Raw genomic sequence first — 23320 nt, 5'->3', positions numbered from 1 at the left:
ACTCCCCAAATGGCCACTACGGCCGGCGCTGCGCCAATCCGAAGCCAGGAGCCAGGTGCTTCTTCCTGGTCTCCCATGCGGATGCAGGGGCTCCAGCACTTGGGCCATCCTCCACCGCCCTCTTGGGCCACAGCAGAGAGCTGGACCAGAAGAGGAACAACAGGGACTAGAACCTGGTGCCCATATGGGACGCTGGCAGCACAGGCAGAGGATTAACCAAGTGAGCCATGGCACCAGCCCCTGAATAACAATCTTAACATCTAAGTTCTCTTTAAATTTTTTTAAATAGATTTTATTTATTTCTTCTTGAGGTAGAGTTACAGAGAGAGAGGGAGAGACAGAGAGAAAGGTCTTCCATCTGCTGGTTCACTCCCCAAATGGCTGCAATGGCCAGTGCTGGGCCAATCTGAAGCCAGGAGCCAGGAGCTTCTTCTGGGTCTCCCACACAGGTGCAGGGACCCAAGCACTTGGGCCATCCTCCATTGTCTTCCCAGGTCATAGCAGAGAGCTGGATTGGAAGCGGAGCAGCCAGGACACGAACTGGCACCCATACTGGATGCTAGCACCTCAACCTACTATACCACAGCGTGGGCCCTAGTGTTTTAAATTTTTTTTAAAAATTTATTCATTTGAAAGGAAGAGAGACAGAGAAAGACAGTGAAATTGTCCATCCAGTTTCCCTTCCTAAATGCCCTCAACAACTGGGGCTAGACCAAGCCAAAATCAGGAGCCAACAGCTCAATCTGGTCTCCCACATGGGTGGCAGGGACAGAAGCATTTGTCCCTACCTCCCAGGGTATGCACTGGCAGAAACCTGGATGAAATAAGCATGTGGGCATCCCAAGAGCATTTACCACTGCACCAAATGCCTGTCCCTCGCCCAAATTCTTTTTTTAAAAAAAAAATGCTTATTTATTTTCACTTTATTTGAAAGCCAGAAAGAAAGACACAAACATAGTAAAAGAGAGACAGACAGACAGAAAGAGAGAGAGAGAAAGAGAAAGAGAGAGATCTACTTATCCACTGGTTCACTCCCCAAATACCTGCAACAGTTGAAGTGGGCCAGGTCTAGATTAAACATTCTCCAAAAAAGCAATATTCAAATTGAGGCCTGACAGAGTTAGCAGTCAAATAACTGAGGGAAAGCTTCTTCCTTGCCAAGAGGTCAGTATGTACACAAGCTAGGATGCAATGCAGCATCCCTAAATATTTGAGTTCTGAAAAAACAATACATAAAGTTGTAAGAATGGGCAACATTGCACTTATGTTAGACAAAAGATTATTAGGGGGAAAAACACAAAATCAAAGCCTGAGCAGGAACGCTTAGAGGGGAAGTAAGGAGGAATGCCAGCTGTGCCACTTATGGTAACAAGAGCTTCAGGACAGAAGCAGAACACTGCAGTAAGTGATTCTGACAGGCAAGGACCACAAGAACCTAGAACTGGTAAAATGCAAGTCATTGATGACTTACAATTGCTTTGTTGTCAAAAAGCCACATAGCCACAACTAGTTTATTCCTAGTTTAACTACATGTAAATTGTCAGTGAAATCAGAAGCTATTTCTGATGAGTACCATTTTGCTACCTTTAAAAAAAAAAAAACTCTTCCTTTGATTTCTCATTTCTCTTTAAAATTTTTTACATTATTTTATTTTTATTTATGTGAAAGGCAAGCAAGCAAACTGAGAACTTCCATCTGCTGGTTCACCTTTCAAACACCCACAAGGTGGGGTTGGGCTGGGCCGGGCCGAAAACAGGAGCCCAGAATTCAACCCAGGTCTCCCATGTGGCTGTCAGGGACCCAATTATTCGAGCCATTGCCTGTCACCAACAAGGGTGTATACCAGCAGGAAGTTAGAATCAGGAGTGGAGTCAAAACTGAAACCCAGGCACTCAGGTAAGGGATATGGGTCTCCCAAGCAGTTTCTTAACTGCAGCACCCAACGCCTGCCCCTCTACTTCTTTCCTATTCTTTACTTATTTACTATTTTTGTCTGTTCCCTGGAAATGATAACGGCAAGTTTAAAATTTCAGATCCTTACTCTGTAAAAGCAGGGTGAGACAATTAACATTTAGGCCCAAAAAGATTACAAGTCTGATCCCTACCGGAATTCCTCTATTATTTGCCTTATGTGTCAAAATTCTAATTTTATGGAAACAAACAAAAACTCTTGCTAATTCCTAGATTATAAGACCCAATAAAGTAATAAAAGGATACTGCAATGCTTTAGCAGAATCTGTTCCTTGGAGTCACAAACCACTTTCATTTTCTCCTACAGCTTCACACAAACTAATCTGCGATGAAATGGGTATTGTACTTTAACCATTTCTATCTAAAATTCAAATAAAAGTTTAGAATTACATATTAAGTAAAGTGCTTAAGTTTTTAAGTTTGCAAGAGATACTCTTAAAGACTGATTCTTCAAGTGCTTATTTATGGTTTTATTTAAAAATGTTTACACTCAATTCTTAAGGGACATAATATATAAAGGGAGATATGCTGATTTATATTTTATTTTTTCTTATCAATGGAGCAAATCTAAATTATTCCCAGCCTATTGAAGTCTGACCACAAATCGAAAGACAAATTTTAAAACTGCTTTAGAAAAGGAACGCCAATAACAAAAAAAATCTCAAGTCAAATTTCCTGTTGAAGAGAGTTCAAGTCTAGAAATGGCTATATCAAGAAACACACTGTTGTCTATTTACAAATATTTCAACATAGCTCACTATTTCTCAATGAGAACATCATCAGTATTTGAATTGAACAACTATTCGGTGTAAAGGACTATCCAGCACAATGCAAGACACATAGGATCCCTGTTACCTGTCCATTAAATATCACCATGCATCCCCTCCCTAGACACTATGACAATCAAAAAAAAGAGGGGAGAAGTGTTGGCACTGTGGCACAACGGGTAAAGCCGCTGCTTGCAGTGCTGGCATTCCATATGGGCGCCATATCAAGTCCCCACCTGCCCCTCTTCCGATCCAGCTCTCTGTTATGGCCTGGGAAAGCAGTGGAAGATGGCCCAAGGGAGACCTGGAAGATGACCCAAGGGAGACCCAGAAGAAGCTCCTTGCTCTTGAGTTCAGATCAGCCTAGTTCCAGTCGTCGGGGCCAATTGGGAAGTGAACCAATGGATGGAAGACTTCTCTCTCTGCCTCTGCCTCTTTGTAACTCTGCCTTTCAAATTAATAAATAAATCTTTAAAAAACAAAGTCCCAAAAATGGCTGGTGTTGTGGTGCAGTGGGTTAAATTATCACCAGTGATGCCAGCACTCCATATCAGCCCTGAGTTGAGACTCAGCTGCCCTACTTCTCATCCAGCTTCCTGCTAATGCACTTGGGAAAGCACTGGAAGATGGCCCAAATACTTAGGCCCCAGCCACTCATGTGCAAGACGTATAAGGAGCTCCTGCCTCCTGGGTTCAGCCTAGCCCGGCCCAATCCTGGCTGATGTGGCCATTTGGAAAGCAAACAAGAAGATGGAAAACCTCTCTCTCTCTCTATCTCTCTGTTTCTCTGTCTCTCTCACTCTTTCTAACAGATGAAAAGTCTTAAAAAAAAAAAAATGGCAGAATAGGGATGGCGCTTAATGTTCTAGTCCAGGGGAAGACTGCTTTAAAAAAAAAAAAAATGGAGAGAGTGGTGTAATCTCAGGGAAAAGTTAGAGAGAAAACTCCATGCAAATCAGAGGGACACTGAGAAACTACACAAAGGTGTGGACACGCACAGCTCAAGACCCCAGCAGCCGAGAGCCTCAGCACCAGTTCTGGAGAGTGAGGTGAGACCAGACAGCAGCTGCCCAAGCCACTGGAGGTAAAGCTGCGAGAAGAGCCTGGCAGGATTCTGGCTTGTTAGACGCACAGTGGACTTCTCAACCGAAACCCTACAGGCTAGGAGAGAATGGCAAGATATATTCCAATATTCCAAGTCTTAAGAGAAAAACCTGTCAACCCAGAACACTGTACCCTGCAAAGCTCTCATTTATGAATGAAGGTGAAATAAAGACCTTCCACAACAAACAGAAATGGAAAGAATTCGTCACCACCCATCCAGTCATACAAAAGATGCTTAAGGATGTTCTACAAACAGAAACACAGAAACATGATCATCACTATGAAAGAAAGTGAAGGGGCTGGCACTGTGGCACAGCAGGTTAATGCCCTGGCCTGAAGCTCTAGCATCCCATATGGGCGCCGATTCTAGAGCTGGCTGCACCTCTTCCTATCCAACTCTCTGCTACGGCCTGGGAGAGCAGTGGAAGATGGCCCAAATCCTTGGGCCCTTGCACCCACGTGGGAGACCTGGAAGAAACTCCTGGCTCCTGGCTTTAGATCGGTGCAATTCTGGCCATTGCAGCCATCTGGGGAAGTGAACCAGCGGATGGAAGATCTCTCTCTCTATCTTTACCTCTCTCTGTAACTCTGTCTTTCAAATAAATAAAATAAATCTTAAAAAAAAAAAAAAAAGTGAAGGGACTGCGCCACGGCTCAATAGGCTAATCCTCTGCCTTGTGGCGCCAGCACACCGGGTTCTAGTCCCGGTCAGAACGCTGGATTCTGTCCCGGTTGCCCCTCTTCCAGGCCAGCTCTCTGCTGTGGCCAGGGAGTGCAGTGGAGGATGGCCCAAGTACTTGGGCCCTGCACTCCATGGGAGACCAGGAGAAGCACCTGGCTCTTGCCATCGGATCAGCGCGGTGCGCCGGCCGCAGCGCACCGGCCGCGGTGGCCATTGGAGGGTGAACCAACGGCAAAGGAAGACCTTTCTCTCTGTCTCTCTCACTGTCCACTCTGCCTATCAAAAAAATAAAAATAAATAAAAAATAAAAAATTTTAAAAAAAGTGAAGACAGAAAATCTCCCAGTAAAAGTACCAAACAACAGGAATATTTATGGAAAAATGGCAGGGCCAAGTCATTATTTATCAATAGTCACCTCGAATGTAACTCTCCAGTTAAAAGACACAGACTGACAGAATGGATTAAGAAAAAAAAAAAAAAAAAACATCTATTTGCTGCTTACAAGAAACACATCTCACCAACAAAGATGTACACAGAGACTGAAAGTGGAAAAAGATACTCCATGCTAACAGGAACCAAAAAAGAGCCAGTGTAGCCAACCTAATATCAGATAAAATAAACTTTAACATAAAAACTGTTAAAAGAGATAAAAAGGGCACTATGTAATGATTAAGGGATCAATACAACAGGAAGATGTGACTATTATAAACATATATGCATCTAATTACAGGTCACCTGGTAATTTAAACAAATGTTAAGAGATCTAAAGGGAGACATAGACTCCAATACAGTAGTAATGGGGGACTTCAATACCCTACTTTCAGCAATGCACAGATCAACCAGACAGAAAAGCAGCAAGGAAAAAGTTAATCAATACTATAGACCAAATGGACCTAATGGATATCTACATAACTTTCATCCTACAGTTGCAGAATACATATTCTTCTCACCAGTGCATGGAACATTCTCTAGAATAGACCACAGGCTAGGCCATAAACCAAGTCTCAGCAAATTCAAAAAATCAAAATCATACCATGCATCTTCTCTGACCACAATGGAATGAAGCTGGAAATCAACAACTCAGGAATCTCTAGAATATATGCAAATATACAGAGACTGAACAACATGTTCCTGAATGAACAGTAGGTCATAGAAGAAATCAAAAAAATTTCTGGAAACGAATGAAGATCACATTACAACGCATCAACACTTATGGGATGCAGCAAGAGCAGTGTTATGAGCAAAGTTTATAGCATTTGGTGCCTACATCAAGAAATTGGAAAGGCATCAAATAAATGAGCTATCAGTGTATCTCAAGAACCTAGGAAAACAGCAGTAAACCAAGCCCAAAACAAGTAGGAGAAAAGGAGTAATTAAAATTAGAAAAGAAATAATTTGGGGAGTGAACCAACGGAAGGAAGAACTTTCTCTCTGTCTTTCTCTCTCTTACTGTCTAACTCTACCTGTCAAAAAAAAATAGAAAAGAAATAAAATTTAAACCAAAAAATAAATATAAAAGATCACAAAAGATCAGCAAAATGAAGAGCTGGTTTTGTAAAAATATAAACAAAATTGATACACCATTGGCCGAATTAACCAACAAAAAGAGGGAAAAGACCCAAATCAATAAAATTAGAGATGAAAAAGGAAATGTAACAACAGATCCCAAAGACATAAAAAGAATCATCATAAATTACTACCAAGAGCTGTATGCCAACAAATCAGGAAACCCAGAAGAAATGGATAGAGCTAAAACCATTCCTGGAGCAACGACAGTCTCCTCAAGAAATAGTGCTGGGAAAACTGGATCTCTACAGGCAGAAGTATGACGCAAGGCCCCTACCTCACACCCCACACAAAAACCCACTCATCATGGGTCAAAGACTGAAATCTATAACCCAATACCATCAAGTTATTAGAAAACACTGGGAAACCATGCAAGCCATTGGCATAGGCAAAGAGTTATTGGAAAAAGACCCCAGAGACACAGGCAATCAAAGCCAAAATTGACAAATGGAATTACATCAAATTGAGAAGCTTCTGCACTACAAATGAAACAACCAGCAAAGTGAAGAGGTCACCAACAGAATGGGAGAAATTATTTGCAAACTATGTAACTGATAAAGGATTAATATCCAGACTAAATAAAGAGCTCAAGAAACTCAACAACAACAAAACAAACAACCCACTTAAGAAATGGACAAAGGACTTAAACAGGCATTTTTTCAAAAGAGGAAATTCAAATGGCCAACAGACACATGAAAAGATGCTCAGGATCACTAGCCAGAGAAATGCAAATCAAACCACAATGAGGTTTCACCTCACCCCTGTTAAAATGGCTTTCATACAGAAATCAACAAACAGCCGGCGCCACGGCTCAGTAGGCTAATCATCCGCCTACAGTGCTGGCACACCGGGTTCTAGTCCCAGTCGGGGCGCCGATTCTGTCCCGGTTGCTCCTCATCCAGTCCAGCTCTCTGCTGTGGCCCAGGAAGGCAGTGGAGGATGGCCCAAGTCCTTGGGCCCTGCACCCACATGGGACACCAGCAGAAGCACCTGGTTCCGGATCAGCGCAGTGCGCCGGCCGCAGTACGCAGGCCACAGCGGCCGTTGGGGAGTGAACCAACGGAAAAGGAAGACCTTTCTCTCTGTCTCTCTCTCTCACTGTCTAACTCTGCCTGTCAAAATGAAAGAATGAAAGAAGGAGGGAGGGAGGAAGGAAGGAAAAAAAGAAATCAACAAACAAATGCTGGTGAGAATGTGGGGAAAAAGATACCCTAATCTGTTGGTAGGAATGTAAACTGGTACTGCCATCATGGAAGACAGTATGGAGATACCTCAGAAAGCTGAATATAGACCTACCATATAACCCAGCCATCCCATTCCTGGGCATTTACCCAAGGGAAATGAAATCAGCATATGAAAGAGTTATCTGTACCCCATGTTTATTGCAGCTCAACTCACTATACTGTTATGAAATCAACCCAAATGTCCATCAACTTTAGAATGAATAAAGAAATTATGGGAAATGTATACCATGGGATACCACACAGCAGTTAAAAAAAAAAAAATGAAATCCTGTCATTTGCAACAAAATGGATGCAATTGGAAAACATTATACCTAGAGAAATAAGCCAATCCCAAAAGGACAAACACCATATGTTCTCCCTGATCTGTGGTAATTAACAGAGCCACCTAAAAGGTAATCTATAGAAGTGAAATTGACAGTTTTGAGATGTGATGCCTTTGAACAGCCCTCGTCTCAACCATTGAGGAACAGTATTGTTTTTTCATACTATTTGTTGAACTCTTTACTTAGCACAGAGTTAACCTTATGTGTATAAAGTTAACTGAAAATAGATCTTAGTAAAAAATGGGAATAGGAGAGAAAGGAGAAAGAAGGGTGGGAATGCAGGGGGGAGGGCGGGTATGGTGGGACAAATCACCATGTTCCTAAAGTTGTATTTAAGAAAGGCATGAAGTTTGTATACCTTAAACAAAAGGTTTTCGGGGGAAGATAAAAGAATTAAAAAAAAAAAAAAAATCCCTCAAAATTCTGAACCCCTTCCCTAAGGGTGTTTCACAATATCTATACAAAGAACTACTAGTAGCAGTTTGAAAGCACCGCAGTCTTTTCCTATCTTAATGAAAGTTTGTCTAATATAGACTCCCAAATTTCTGTCTTAATAGACAAAGCATGCTTAATATGATTTTAACATTTCTTGATGAAAAAAGTCTTGATTATGAAGAATGACTATTTTGTGACATTGTAATAATAGCTCTCAGAAATTACAGTGTGCCATCTTTGATCCTATACAAATTGACCCCTGTCTATTATATTTGAACATAAGACTTATTATTTGACATATAATACTGCATTTTATCCTTTTTGGCCAGTGTGACTTCTTCCTCGCCTGTCTACCTCTAGCACTGGAGTAATTTTTAGCTGCTGATGACCAAGCTTATTACCTCAAAGCCTCGAGTGATGAATGACGGCTTGAAGATGGCTCCAGGCCTTCACAAAAACTAAAATGCATGGGCTTGGAAACAGCTGCCCTCTTCGTTGATAAGAATATTTTTTAACTCACTTTCAGTTTTACAACTGTGCTAAGACTTAAAATCTCCAAAAATCTGACAGCTAAATAAATCTGAAATTATAAAAGCATTCATTACTATATAATCAATCTTTAGTACGAATGCACACTACTATATACTACCAAATACTCTAATTATTATAATTGCTACTAATAATATTTAAATAACTCACCTGATTTCTTTTAGTCCTTCTCTCTGGATAACTTGAAGAATTTCTTTATGACTCATGGGTGTATTAGGATATTTTTCTAAGACCTGAGAAACAAGTATATAATAATAAATTATTCCTTCTTATTTTAATTATCTATGTAATTATATACGTATGTCTTAATAATTACATCCAGAACATAATACCCAGAGATTTTTATTCCTTACATTTTCAGATAAGGAGAGAAGTAACTGAATATAAACCAGTCTTCCCTCCTTTAGTCATAAACAGTAAGTTTATGGGTGACCAAAAAGACTACTTATTCACTATTAACTAGAACGAAATTGTTTACTTTCTGCCTCCTTCCCTATATCCCACCTCTGTGACTACTATTAGCACCTCAAGATTATCCATTTCTAGTATTTCTATCCATTTCCAGCAAAGCCTAGTACAGCATGGATATGCAAAAAATTCTTAACCAAAACAAATGTATATAAAATTTACAATGAAATTTAAATGATATCTACATTCTAGTTCCAGTAAGACAGAGTAGGTATAGTCCATGCTGTCTCTCCCACTACATGCAACTAAAAGCCTGGGCACAATGCACAGAGCAGCTATTTGAAAACGAGAGCACGTGGCATAGGGAGGAAACCACAACTAGAAGTACCACCAGCCCAGCAGTTAGTTTCCTGGTTTTGTTTACTCTAGTAAACAGCCTGGACTCAAAGGCAGCCCACAACTCCAAACTGTGCAGACAGAAAGCACTCCAAGAAAAAAAACACCCCTTTTTTTGGTTTGAGGCACAGTGAAAAGGATCTTCGTAAGTGTTAGCTAAAGGAAGAAGAAAACCCCTGAGATGTTCTTTTTCTCTCTGTCCCTGCTCCAAGCAACAACCTCAAAGATGCTATGGCAGTGATGATACTAACAGTAACTATACAGGGACCTAAAACTTTCAACATGGAACACTTCTGGTCCCATAAGCACAGGGAAAATCCCTAGGACCGACATTCTTTCTCTATTATCCTGATGCTTGGCACTGAATTCAGTTGCAGAAATGAACAGTGAAACAGAAACAGAACTGGGCCGGCACTGTGGCTTAGCGGGTAAAGCCGCCACTTGCAGTGCCAGCATCCCACGTGGGTGCCGGTTCAAGTCCCAGCTGCTCCTCTTCCAATTCAGCTCTCTGCTATGGCCTGAGAAAGCAGTAGAAGATGGCCCAAGTCCTTGGGCCCCTGAATCTGCGTGAGAGACCCAGAAGAAGCTCCTGGCTCCTGGCTTCGGATTGGCGCAGCTCTGGCCATTGCAGCCAACTGGGGAGTGAACCAGCAGATGAAAGACCTCTCTCTCTGCCTCTCCTTCTCTCTCTGTATAACTCACTTTTAAACAAATAAATCTTTAAAAAACAAACAAAACCTCAAAAGGACATGAAATAGGGGTCACAAGAAGCCAAAAAGTGTCAGGTTACTCACAAAGATGAACGAGCTTCAGAAAGCGATATATGAAGTTCTATAGTACTTCCAGGCCCTGGTGCTGCTATACACACGTGCATCTGATCCTGAACAACATAAGGTCAGCTTCCTGTATCCACAGATTCTGCTTTTGTAGATTCAACCAATCATGGGCCAGAAATGCAGTTTTCAGGGAGAACAAATCAATATATTCGTACTGAACACCTACATACTCTCTGTTCCTGTCATTACTATCTAAATACAGTATAACAACTATTTACATCTAAATACAGTATAACAACTATTTACATAGTATTAGGTATTATAAGTTATCTAGAAACAAAGTATACAGGAGAGCTACAAAGGTTAAATGCAGATATTACACCATTTTATGTAAGGGACTCAAGCACTTGCAGACTTTGTTATTGCAATCTCTACCAGTTACCAAAAGATGACTGTGTTATAAGATAGACCAATATCCAGCTGCCAAACTAGTCACTATGTGTCACAAACAGGACAGTTTGAAATAGCTGTGTAAAGGCTGTGAAAACTAGACACTGGAATTATAGTGTACAGAAAGTATGTAGAAATTTACAACCTGAACTTAACAGTTCAAATGCCTGCTTTAAAAAAAAAAAAACCTTTCCATACACCCTTCAAAAAATATTGTCAACATGACAAGATTGTAACAAAGCATTAAAATGCCTAATATACAATCCAAAATCACCTGACACATAAAACCACAAAAAGTTCGACTAATAAAAAAACAAGCTACACACAAAAAACCAAGATGACACAGATATTAAACTCTCAGACAAAAGCATCTACTTTAACTATGCTTCAGGAAGTAAAGATGAACACAGCAGTCTCAGCAAAATACATTTATGAATGCTTATTTGTTTCACTGTTTAATTTCATATTTTATATTTATATATGAAATAAAATAAAACATTAGAACTAAAAAATAATCAAAATTTAAAAACTGAGATTTCCTCTAAGGGCTCAATAGCAGCAGGGGAATGAGAAAGAGAGAGACAGTGATTTGAAAGATCAGCAGAAATTAACTAACCTGAGGAATACAGAGAAAATTTAAAAATAAGGAAAGGGTCAGCATCATGGTATAGTGGGCTAAGCCTCCAGCTGCAGCACCAGCATCCCATATAGACGCCAGTTCTAGTCCCGGCTATTCCTCTTCTGATCCAGCTCTCTGCTGTGGCCTGGTAAAGCAGTGGAAGATGGCCCAAGTATTTGGGCCTCTGCATCCCCACGGGAGACCTGGAAGAAAGTCCTGGCTCCTGGTTTTGGATTGGCCCAGTTCCAGCCATTGCACCCATTTGGGGAGTGAACCAATGGATGGAAGACCTTTCTCTTTGTAACTTTACCTCTCAAATAAATAAAAAATCTTAAAAAATAAATAAGTAGGCCGGCGCCACGGCTCAATAGGCTAATCTTCTGCCTGTGGCGCCAGCACACTGGGTTCTAGTCCCGGTCAGGGCGCCGGTTCTGTCCTGGTTGCTCCTCTTCCAGTCCAGCTCTCTGCTGTGGCCCGGGAGTGCAGTGGAGGATGGCCCAAGTCCTTGGGCCCTGCACCCGCATGGGAGATCCCGAAGAAGCTCCTGGCTCCTGGCTTCGGATCAGCCCAGCTCTGTCCACTGTGGTCATTTTGGCAGTGAACCAGCAGATGGAAGACCTCTCTCTCTGCCTCTGCCTCTCTGTAACTATTTCAAATAAATAAATAAATCTTTAAAAAAAATCTAACTGCAGGAAATCCTCAAATTTGGGGGAAAACAGCACTTATGTCAAAATGATCAACGATTTTCACACAAGACAGATTCAAAGAAATACATCCTAGATACATTACATCAAACTACAAAAAACTCCTGAAAGCAACCAGAATTTTCTGAAAACAATCAGGAAAAATTAATGTATCCCAATTAGAAGAATAATTCAAATGATTGTGGATTTCTCATCTAAAACCAGGGAGGGCATAAGCAATAGGAAAACATTTTAAAGTGCAAAAAAAGGGGGCCAGTGCTGTGGCATAGCTGGTTAGGTCACTGCCTGCAGCGCCAGCATCCCACATGGGAACTGGTTCGAGCTCTAGCTGTTCTACTTCCAATCCAGCTCTCGGCTATGGCCTGGGAAAGCAGTGGAAGATGGCCCACGTCCTTGGGCCTCTGCACCCATGTGGGAGACCCAGAAGAAACACCTGGCTCCTGTCTTCAGATTGGCCCAGTTCTGTCCATTGTGGCCATTTGGAGAGAGAACCAACAGGTGGAAGACCTCTCTCTCTCTGTAACCCTGCCTTTCAAATAAAGAAATAAATCTTTTTAATAAAAGTGCCAAAAGAAAAGAATTACTAGTCTGAAATTCCCTATCAGAATCAGAGAGAAATCAAGACATTCTCATCTGAAGAAAATCACTATCAACAGATTTGATTTAAAATGATTTTTTCCCAAAAAAATCTTTTATTTAAGGCATACAAACTTCATGCATTTCCTAAGTACAACTTTAGGAACACCGTGATTCTTCCCACCATACCCACACTCCTACCCACACTCCCACCCCTCTTCCTCCTCCCTACCTCCTTATTCCCATTCTTATAAAATGCTTTTTAAGTCAATTCTGGTTTCCCTTTATTTTTATTTCAAGTGGGTTTATTTATTTTCATTTTATTTGAAATGCAGAGACACACACACAGAGACATATCTTCTGATAGTTTGTCCCCAAATATACTCAAAAGTACAAGCTGGGCTAGGATGGAGCCAGGAGCCTGAAACTACTTCCAGGTCTCCCACATGGGTGACAGGGACTCAAGAGGGGTCATCTGCTGTCTCCCAGGATGCACATTAGCAGGAAGCTGGAGCTGAAGCAGAGCAGAAAACCAGGTTTGCAGGCATTGGCATCCCAATCAGCAACTTAAGCCACTACACTAAATGCCTGTCCTATAGTTATCCATTTTTTAATGTAAGATTTTTATTTGTAAGTCTTTATTTATTTATTTGAAAAGAAGGCAGGGAAGAGGGGGGAAGGGAGAGAGAGAGGAAGGGAGGTAGGAAGGAGGGGGAGAGAGGGGGAGAGAAGGGGAGAGAGGGGGAGAGGAAGGGATGGAGGGAGGGAGAGAGAGAGAGATACAGAGGGACAGAGACAGAGATCTCCCGCTCACTGGCTTATTATCCTGTACCTGTAACAGGAGGTGCTGGGTCAGGCCAAAGCCAGAAATCATGAACTCAATCCCACATGAGTGGAAGAGACCCAAACACATAAGCCAGCACCTGCTGCCTCCCAGGGTGTTCATCAGTAGGAATCAGGAAGAGAGCACTCTGATAAAGGATGTGAATGTCCCAAGCAGCATCTTAACCACTGCACCAAACACGTACTCATCACTGGCATCTTTTAGCAGCCAAAGGTTCTTTATCTTTAAATTAGTAAAAATGGAAAGTGGGGCGCGGGTTAAACTACCAGTGGTAATGCTGGCATCCCATGGCAAAGTGCCAGTTCAAGTCCCAGCTGTTCCACTCCCCATCCAGCTCCCCACTAAGGCACCTGGGAAGGCAGTGGATGATGGGCCAAGTACTTGGTTCCCTGGAGACTTATACTGAGTTCCTGACTCCTGGCTTTAGCCTGGCCCAGCCCCTTCAGTTGCAGGCCTTTGTGGAGTTAACCAGGAGGTGGGAGATTTCTTTCTTTCTGACTCTTTCTAGTCCCGGTTGCTCCTCTTCCAGTCCAGCTCTCTGCTGTGAACCAGGAAGGCAGTGGAGGATGGCCCAAGTGCTTAGGCCCCTGCACCCGCATCAGAGACCAGGAGGAAGCTCCTGGCTCCTGGCTTCGGATCAGCGAAGCCGGCCCTAGCAGCCATTTGGGGGGTGAACCAACGGAAGGAAGACCTTTCTTTCTGTCTCTCGCTCTCTCTCACTGTCTAACTCTGCCTGTCAAATAAAAATATATAGATATATATTATCTCAGATTGGCACAGCTATAGCCATTGCAGCCAGTTGGGGAAGTGAACCAGCAGATGGAAGGCCTGCCTCTCTCTCTCTCTTTCTCTGTCTCTCCTTCTCTCTGTGTGTAACTCTGACTTTCAAATAAATAAATTTTTAAAAAAAGAGAGAAAGAAAACTGAAAGGGGAGCCAAGACTCAAATCCAGGAACTCCAATATGGGCTGGAAACTTCCAAAGCAGTGTCTTTTTTTTTTTTTTTTTTTTTACAGGCAGAGTGGACAGTGAGAGAGAGAGAGAGAAAGGTTTTCCTTTGCCGTTGGTTCACCCTCCAATGGCCGCTGCGGCCGGCACGCTGCAGCAGGCACACTGCGCTGATCCGAAGCCAGGAGCCAGGTGCTTCCTCCTGGTCTCCCATGCGGGTGCAGGGCCCAAGCACTTGGGCCATCCTCCACTGCACTCCCAGGCCACAGCAGAGAGCTGGCCTGAAAGAGGGGCAACCAGGACAGAATCCGGTGCTCCGACCGGGACTAGAACCCGGTGTGCCGGTGCCGCAGGTGGAGGATTACCCTATTGAGCCATGGCCCCTGCCCAAAGCAGTGTCTTAAGGACTGCCAAATGCCTGTCCCTTTAAAAAGTTCTTATTATGCAAATTTGAAAACAATGACACCTCAGAAACTAACTACAATTTTGTAATACCAAGCTATTTAGTCCTATAATTTCATGGGGGAAAAAAACTTTTTAAACAGTTCAAACTAATACCCAAGGAATAATATATACAGCATTTGGTTAATATGTATTTTTTTTTATTTTAAACACTTTTTATTTGAGAGGTAGAGCTACAGACAGAGAGGAAGAGACAAAGAGAAGCTGCCATCCTCTGGTTCACACCCCAAATGGCTGCAACGGCCAGAGCTGGGCCAGTCCAAAGCAGGATTTTCTCTGGGTCTCCCACGCGGGTGCAAGAACCCAAATACTTGGGCCATCTTCCACTACTTTCCCAGGCCACAGGCAGAGAGCTGAATCAGAAGAGGAGCAGCTGGGACTCAAACTAGTGCCCCTACAAGATGCCAGCATGGTAGGCAGAGGCTTAGCCTTCTACACCACCGCACTGGCCCCTTAAAATGTGTCTTAAAGTGTCTTCTCACTCTTTTTCGTTCTAATTTACATACTGAAAAAAACAAGCAGACTATGTACTAAGTGTTCCACATTCTGTATTTTGCTAATTGCATGGTTCTCTGACCCCTTCTATTTTCAGAAAAAAGAATTTACGGCCGGCGCCGCGGCTCACTAGGCTAATCCTCCGCCTTGCAGCGCCGGCACACTGGGTTCTAGTCCCGGTCAGGGCACCGGATTCTGTCCCAGTTGCCCCTCTTCCAGGCCAGCTCTCTGCTATGGCCCGGGAGTGCAGTGGAGGATGGCCCAAGTGCTTGGGCCCTGCACCCCATGGAAGACCAGGATAAGTACCTGGCTCCTGCCATCGGATCAGCGCGGTGCGACGGCCACGGCGGCCATTGAAGGGTGAACCAACGGCAAAGGAAGACCTTTCTGTCTCTCTCTCTCTCACTGTCCACTCTGCCTGTCAAAAAAAAAAAAAAAAAAAAAAAAAGAATTTACACCTAGAGGCTTGTTCACATGTAGAATTTTTAAATGTTTTATTTATGAATTTTTATGTATTTGAAGAGCAGAGAGAGAAAAACAGAGATCTTCCATCTACTTGTTCACTCCTCAACTGCCCACAACACCTGGGATTGGGGCAGGCCAAAGAAAGGAGCGAGAACTCAATCTAGGTCTCCCATGTGGGTGGCAGGGATCCAATAGCCATCAGCTGTTGCCTCCCGAGGAGTGTAACAGTAGCAAGCTAGAACCACAAGCAAAGCCAGGACTCCAACCCAGGCCCTTCTTATTAATGTTATACATTGTAATTAATTGGCCTTGTTTTTCTTTCAAGACTTCTCCACTTAAATGTACCTTCCTTCCTTTCAATAACAATTTTTCTTTCATTTACACTTAACCCTTTTAATTCACTTAAGAAAATATGCATGGAAATGAGAAAAATGTGCAAAAACCTTAGAGGGAGAGGAGATAAAAAACAAAATGGCCCCATATAATCATATGTGTAAAAATACTAGATTAACTATTACATTCTTCTACTACATGATCAATATAAATGGAGACTAGTACTTTATAAAACATTTAGCTTACTTCAACCACAGGAGGGCAGTGTTCATCAAACAAACCCTCATTACATTGGAACTACTCATGGAACTACAAAATAACAGTAACTTTTAGAAATTCCCTTATGACAATATGAATAACCACAAAGAATCAAATTAAACCAAAAAATTTAAGGTGCAATTAAATAGTTCTAAAACATGCCTAATATTCCTAATTTTTAGTTTGCAGATTCTCAACTCAGCTAGTAAAACAGATGTAAAAATCGTTATTTTCTGATACTCAAGAATAAGCTGGGTAGCCGTCAAGATTCACATTAGACTTCAGCAGTATTTAAATTTCAATTGTTGTTACACTTACGAGTTCATTCCAGGTATGCACAGATGTGTAGTCTGAATCCTGCATAATCTATGACTATTTTATACTTAAATGTCCAAATTAATGACATGATGATCTTTATAGAATTATATCAGTATTAAAAGACTTATTTACCAAAATACAAAAGTTTTAACTGGGGCTGGCATCATACCATAGCAGGTAAAGCCTCCAATTGTGATGCCAGAATCCCACATGGACCCTGGTTCAAGCCCCAGCTGCACTACTTCTGATCCAGCTCCCCTCTAATGGTCTGGGAAAAGCAGTGCCTGGGCCCTGCCACACAGGAGAACTGAATGAAGCTCCTGGCTCCTGGCTTCAGTATGACCCAGCTCCAGCCTTCACGGCCACTTAGGAAGTGAACCAGCTGACAAGAGATCTCTCTCTCTCTGTCTCTCCCTCTCTCTATGACTTTCAAATAATAAACAAATCTTGGAAGTGGGGGAGCTTTTTTTTTTTTTAAACAGGCAGAGTTATACAGTGAGAGAGAGAGAGAGAGAGACAAAGGTCTTCCTTCCATTGGTTCACCCCCTAAATGGCCGCCACGGCCAGCATACTATGCTGATCCGAACCCAGGAGCCAGGAGCTTCCTCCTGGTCTCCCATACGGGTGCGGGGCCCAAGCACTTGGGCCATCCTCCACTGCCTTCCCGGGCCACAGCAGAGAGTTGGACTGGAAGAGGGGCAACCGGGACTAGAAACCGGGAGTGCTGGGTGCCGGCCAAGGGGGTGGGAGAGCTTTAATTAGGGAACCAAGAATATTGAAGTGAAGAGGTCAGAGTATGCAGAGTGAGAAAGATGAGAGCTGACGATGCTACAGAACAATCTGCCTGTGGTTAAGAGGCAGAGAAGAAAAGCTAGCAAATAAACTAACAGGTGGCCAGAAGGATAGGAAGAAAAGCAGAAAATGCTGGGGCCTCTGAAAAGATGAAAGTATTCTAAGAAGCTGAGGTGGGCACAATGGCAAAAGCTACTCAGAAGCTGAGATAACAACAGAAGTGCATTCCCTGCATTTAGCAACACAGAGATCTTTACAAGTTCAGATTCCATTTAATCAGGAAGGAAGAAATCAGGCTGGAGGGGGTTTAACCCTGAATGGGAATCCAGAAGTGGCAACAGAGTTGAAACAGCCCTCCCAGGAAGAGGGAAGGAAGCACAAGTGGGGACTCAAGGAGTAACTGCTTCTGTCAAGACTTGAGTAGTGTCACTGAACCAGGATAAAAGGAGATGCACGTATCCCTTGTCCCCATGTCAACACAACAGGCAAATGGATTCAGACAAATTTTTTTAAATAAGTAGCCTTAGACAATTTTTTAAGTTGAAAGCAAATACAAATAAGGTTATGAATTTGGGAGCTGAAACTTATGTGTAATAAGTAGCTGAGACTATTTACATACCCAATTTATACAGAAAGGCACCTTTTGCCTCAATCAGCACAGTGGTTTTGTTTTATCTAGGGATCCCTTAATTCTGAATGACTAGTAAGTCACACAAGTGACTAAAGTCTTCTAGCTTGGATTCTTCTTTTTACTTGATTATCCAAGAAGTCTGGATATTACATACTCTGTATTACAAAAAAAAAAAAAAAAAAAAAAAAGTCTCAAAATCTAATTCTCCCCAACTCTGAAGAATTGGTAACAATTTAATAGTTAATACTTATCTAACATTTAAGTGTCAGGTACTATTTTAAGTGCTTTACATATATTAGCTAATTTAGTTTTTATAATAAAGCTACAAGGGGGATACTATCATCCTATTTCTTTTTTATGAAAATTGAAGTGACTTGCCCAAGATCACATCAGCCAGCAAATGATGAAAACCACCAGCACTGCCAACCATAAGGCTCCGTGTGTCACAGCTCTTCAACAAGATGAGCCCATGGCAAGCTGATTACACTGGACCTCTCCCACCAGGAGAGGGACAGCAATTTGCTCGGGCCGGCACTATCAGTAAGTCCAGCAGAGCTTGCTCTCTCTGCCTCTAATACCTCAACCACCACCACTGTCCAAGGGTAGCTGATTCGCCACATGGGGCCTAATACCACCTCAGACCCCCCCCCCCTTTTTTTTTTGCAAAAGGAAGCATAAAGAGCCAGTGCCGTGGCACAGTGGGTTAATGCCCTGGCCTGAAGCGCCAGATGGGATGCCGTTCAAGACCCAGCTGCTTCCACGTCCGGTCCAGCTCCCTGCTGTGGCCTGGGAAAGCGGTGGAGGAGGGCCCAAGTGCATGGGCTCCTGCACCCGTATGGGAGATCCAGAAAAGTTCCTGATTCCTGGCTTTGGCCTGGCCCAGCCCAGGCCATTACTGTCATGTGGGGATTGAACCAACAGATGGTAGACCTCTCTCTCTGCCTTTCTTCTCCCTCTGTAACTCTGTCAAATAAATAAATAAATCTTTAAAAAAAAAAAAAAAAGAAGCATAAAAATGGGTTCTAGGTTGCGATCTCACAGTCTGTGATATCATCAAAAAGAAAAAAAAAAAGCCCAAGAGAATACTGGATTGGCCTCCAAAATGCAGTAAATACATCCTCAAAGTACAATCAGAGGTGAAACTGGAAGTTAAGATTGGTTCCTACGATTCCAGAGACCAAATTAAATACTTGGTTCCCATCCCTGCAACTTTAGGCTCTACTGGGAATAGAGATCCTATTCCTAGAGAAAACATTTTTATCAAGGGACCTTTAATCTGAATCCGAAGTTAACAACTACTGGAGGGCTTATGCAGATAAACAAGTAGGCAAGAAAAGGAGTCATTACAATGGCTGCTACAACTGACGCTACCTTGCAGGTAACTGAATCTACCAGATGGTTCTCCATGCTTCCCACATGTTGCCTTCCAACAGGCAACTTCAGCAGAGGGCAAAGACGTGATGAGAGCTCAGACTCCTCAGGAGTAATGGTCTCAGGCAAGCAACCTAGACCAGCTGAAGTCTGGCCAAAAGTAAGCAACTCTAGAATGGGTGGAGGTGGAGGGACATGAGGACTATCATTATGGCCTTGGAACCAGCTGTGCAGCAGAGACTGTCACTTATCCCATTAATCTCCTACAATAAGCCATTCTAAGACCCCAGCCAATGTTAGCCTTGAGACACTGATGACAAGAGTTGGCTTACTGTGGAGCACCAACTGTGTACAAACAGACTCAACAGAGTCCGGGTGGGTGTCAGGAGCAGTAGTTAAGCCAGCTTCCATATTGGCTTACCTCAGTTCAATACTTGCCTCTGGCTCCTGATCCCAGCTTCCTACTAATGCAGACCCTAGAAAGCAGCAGTGATGGCTGTCAGCAATGGCTCAACTGATTGGGTTCCTACCACTCACGTGGGAGACCTGGGTAGAGTTCCAAGTTCCCAACTTTGGCCTCAGTGGGCCACTACAGGCATGTGGGGAGATAGTCAGAATATGGGAGCTCTCTCTGCTTCCCAAATAAAAATTTTTTTATAAATAAAATACGACACAGTTTTTCAGTGTCCTCCAACACATCCCTAAAAAACCCCTTGCCTCTAATCTCCACTACAGCTCTGATGAATAGAGAATTTCACACTGCCAACAGGCCACCTTCACTCATGCTGCCTCGTAGGGAGGGCATTAGCAGAAAACTGCAATTGGGAATGGAGCCCAGACTTGAATCCAGGAACTCTGATATGAGATGCCAGCATCCCAGTGTCTTAACTGCTATAGCAAATGCTCACACCCAAAAAAAAAAAAAAAAAAAAAAAGGTGTAACTTTTATTGTTGGTTGCTGTGGGTCCACACACTTCATGAAGCCTAAGGTAGATCTGTGTTTCTAGGAACTCACCTCCCTTTCAGCATTCTCATGATAAAAAAGTCCTACTGTTCTTTTAGAAATGCACCTCTCTGGGGCTGGCGCTGTGGCACAGCAGGTAAAGCCACCGCTTGCAGTACAGCCATCCCATATGAGCTCCAGTTCGAGTCCCGACTGCTCTACTTCTATTCTTTTTTCTTTTTTTTTTTTTGACAGGCAGAGTGGACAGTGAGAGACAGAGAGCAGAGAGAAAGGTCTTCCTTTGCCGTTGGTTCACCCTCCAATGGCCGCCGCGGCCGGCGCACGGCGCTGATCCAATGGCAGGAGCCAGGAGCCAGGTGCTTTTCCTGGTCTCCCATGGGGTGCAGGGCCCAAGCACTTGGGCCATCCTCCACTGCACTCCCTGGCCACAGCAGAGAGCTGGCCTGGAAGAGGGGCAACCGGGACAGAATCCGGCGCCCCAACCAGGTCTAGAACCAGGTTTGCCGGCACCGCAGGCAGAAGATTAGCCTATTGATCCGCAGCGCCAGCCCAGACTGCTCCACTTCTGATACAGCTCTCTGCTATGGCCTGAGAAAGCAGTGGAAGATGGCCGAAGTCCTTGAGCCTCTGCACCCGCATGTGAGACCCAGAAGAAGCTCCTGGCTCCTGGCTTCGTATCAGCACAGCTCCAGCTGTTGCAGCCAATTGAGGAGTGAACCAGTGGATGAAAGACCTCTCTCCTTCTCTTCTCTCTCTCTCTGCCTCTCCTCTCTCTGTGTAACTCTGACTTTCAAATAAATAAAATTAAAAAGAGAGAGAGAGAGAGAGAGAGAGAGATCCACCCTCTCTGCCATCCTCAATCCATACTGTATAAACCAACAATAACAGTAAAGCATGGAACCAATGAGTACTTTCCATCATCTTGGCCACAGCAATTGGTTTAGAAACGTGCAGAAGACCGGCGCCGCGGCTCACTAGGCTAATCCTCCGCCTAGCGGCGCCGGCACACCGGGTTCTAGTCCCAGTCAGGGCGCCGGATTCTGTCCCGGTTGCCCCTCTTCCAGGCCAGCCCTCTGTTGTGGCCAGGGAGTGCAGTGGAGGATGGCCCAGGTGCTTGGGCCCTGCACCCCATGGGAGACCAGGAAAAGCACCTGGCTCCTGGCTCCTGCCATCGGATCAGCGCGGTGTGCAGGCCGCAGCGCGCCAACTGCGGCGGCCATTGGAGGGTGAACCAACGGCAAAGGAAGACCTTTCTCTCTGTCTCTCTCTCTCACTGTCCACTCTGCCTGTCAAAAATAAATAAATAAATAAATAAATAAATAAAATAAAATAAAAATAGAAACGTGCAGAAGACTCAAGCTAAGACTGAATGGGCAGAACATGAGATAAGTAAGGATTATTTCTCTCCAGCAATCACTAGACTTCAACCTGAATGATGTGAGGCTGGGGTTAACAGCTTTTTTGCTCCATTAAGAGTTTGGCGCCGGCGCCGCGGCTCACTAGGCTAATCCTCCGCCTAGCAGCGCCGGCACACCGGGTTCTAGTCCCGGTTGGGGCGCCGGATTCTGTCCTGGTTGCCCCTCTTCCAGGCCAGCCCTCTGCTGTGGCCAGGGAGTGCAGTGGAGGATGGCCCAGGTGCTTGGGCCCTGCACCCCATGGGAGACCAGGAGAAGCACCTGGCTCCTGCCATCGGATCAGCGCAGCGCGCCGGCCGCGGCGGCCATTGGAGGGTGAACCAACGGCAAAGGAAGACCTTTCTCTCTGTCTCTCTCTCACTGTCCACTCTACCTGTCAAAAAAAAAAAAAAAAAAAAAAAAAAGAGTTTGGCAATCAAATCAGCACCCCAAAGACAAAGAGAAGCAAAATTTTGATAATGCCCTATTTAAACACTGAACCAATCATACCTAATGTTCTTTGAAAGTTTTCAGTGACAAATTCCTTTTTCTTCTTTCTACCACTTTGGGATAAGTTTTCTTATCATTTTTTAAGAGTCCTAAGTGAGAGAGAACCTGAGACCAAGATTAAGAACTGGAATAGACAACAAATCTATATTATGAATTCATACACATGGATTCAAGACAGTAAAGCTAATTATGGGAAACAGACTGGCAATAATTAGAGTCTACTAGTCACACAAAGCTTTTAATCATACTAGAAAAGAATTTTCTTAAATCTTCACATGATTTTTTATTTAAGCTTTGTAAATTATTGAACAATATGATGAAATATTCCCAGAAACTAGCCAAAGCAATGCCTTGAAGCTACCAAGACAAGACAATTGTTTAGGATGGCAGAGTTTCCCAGATGTCAAACAGAATCTGTGCTCCCACATCCTTGCTCAAAAGAACCAAGTCCAGATACATCTCTCTCTCCATGAAATGTGCTCTCACCCACAATGACACCCTTCCTTCTCAGCTACTTCAGGTACTTCAAGTAAGTAACTGCCACAGTTAATTACTTCATATTATTTTTCTTATCTCCACTTATTCACTGAGATTTTATTAAAGAGAGAACGTAGGGCTGGCATTGTGGCACATGGATTAAGTGCTACTTACAACATTGGCATCCTATATCAGAGTGCCAGTTCAAAACCCGGCTGCTCTCCTTCAGATCCAACTCTCTGATAATGCACCTGGGAAGGCAGTAGATGATGACCCAAGTACTTGGGTCCCTGCCACCCATATGGGAGAATTGCCTGAAGTTCCAGGCTCCCGACTTCAACTTGGCTCAGCCTTGCTGCAGCTTATATGGGTACTGAACCAGCAGACAGAGGCGCTCTCTCTCTCGCTCTCTGTCTCTGACATGCCATTCAAGTAAATAAAACTAAAAAAAAATAAAAACAAAAACAAACAAAAAAACAGAGCACTGAA

At 43.4% G+C, this 23320-nt stretch overlaps 1 protein-coding gene across 10 annotated transcripts in view; it reads right to left on the bottom strand.

Moving 5' to 3' along the window:
- ASXL2 (ASXL transcriptional regulator 2) overlaps positions 1-23320 on the bottom strand; it is a 175283-nt gene that overhangs the window by 115031 nt on the left and 36932 nt on the right. For 8 of the 10 annotated variants that reach the window (XR_011386742.1, XR_007918310.2, XM_051843112.2 and 5 more), the window contains one exon: positions 8792-8874. The exons of 1 other annotated variant lie outside the window; for it this stretch is intronic. Coding sequence is in view for 6 of the 9 variants with exons in the window: in XM_051843112.2 (XP_051699072.2) it covers positions 8792-8874 (83 nt within the window). In the remaining 3 variants the exon portion in view is untranslated. Of the gene's footprint in view, positions 1-8791; positions 8875-15624; positions 15719-23320 lie in introns of those variants that run through there. One more of the 10 variants, XM_051843115.2, reaches the window with a different exon arrangement.

Source organism: Oryctolagus cuniculus, chromosome 2 (genome assembly GCF_964237555.1).
Source record: "Oryctolagus cuniculus chromosome 2, mOryCun1.1, whole genome shotgun sequence".
NCBI lineage: Eukaryota > Metazoa > Chordata > Mammalia > Lagomorpha > Leporidae > Oryctolagus > Oryctolagus cuniculus.
Note: the sequence above shows the minus strand (reverse complement) of the source record. Positions and strands in the feature narration are given on the sequence as shown.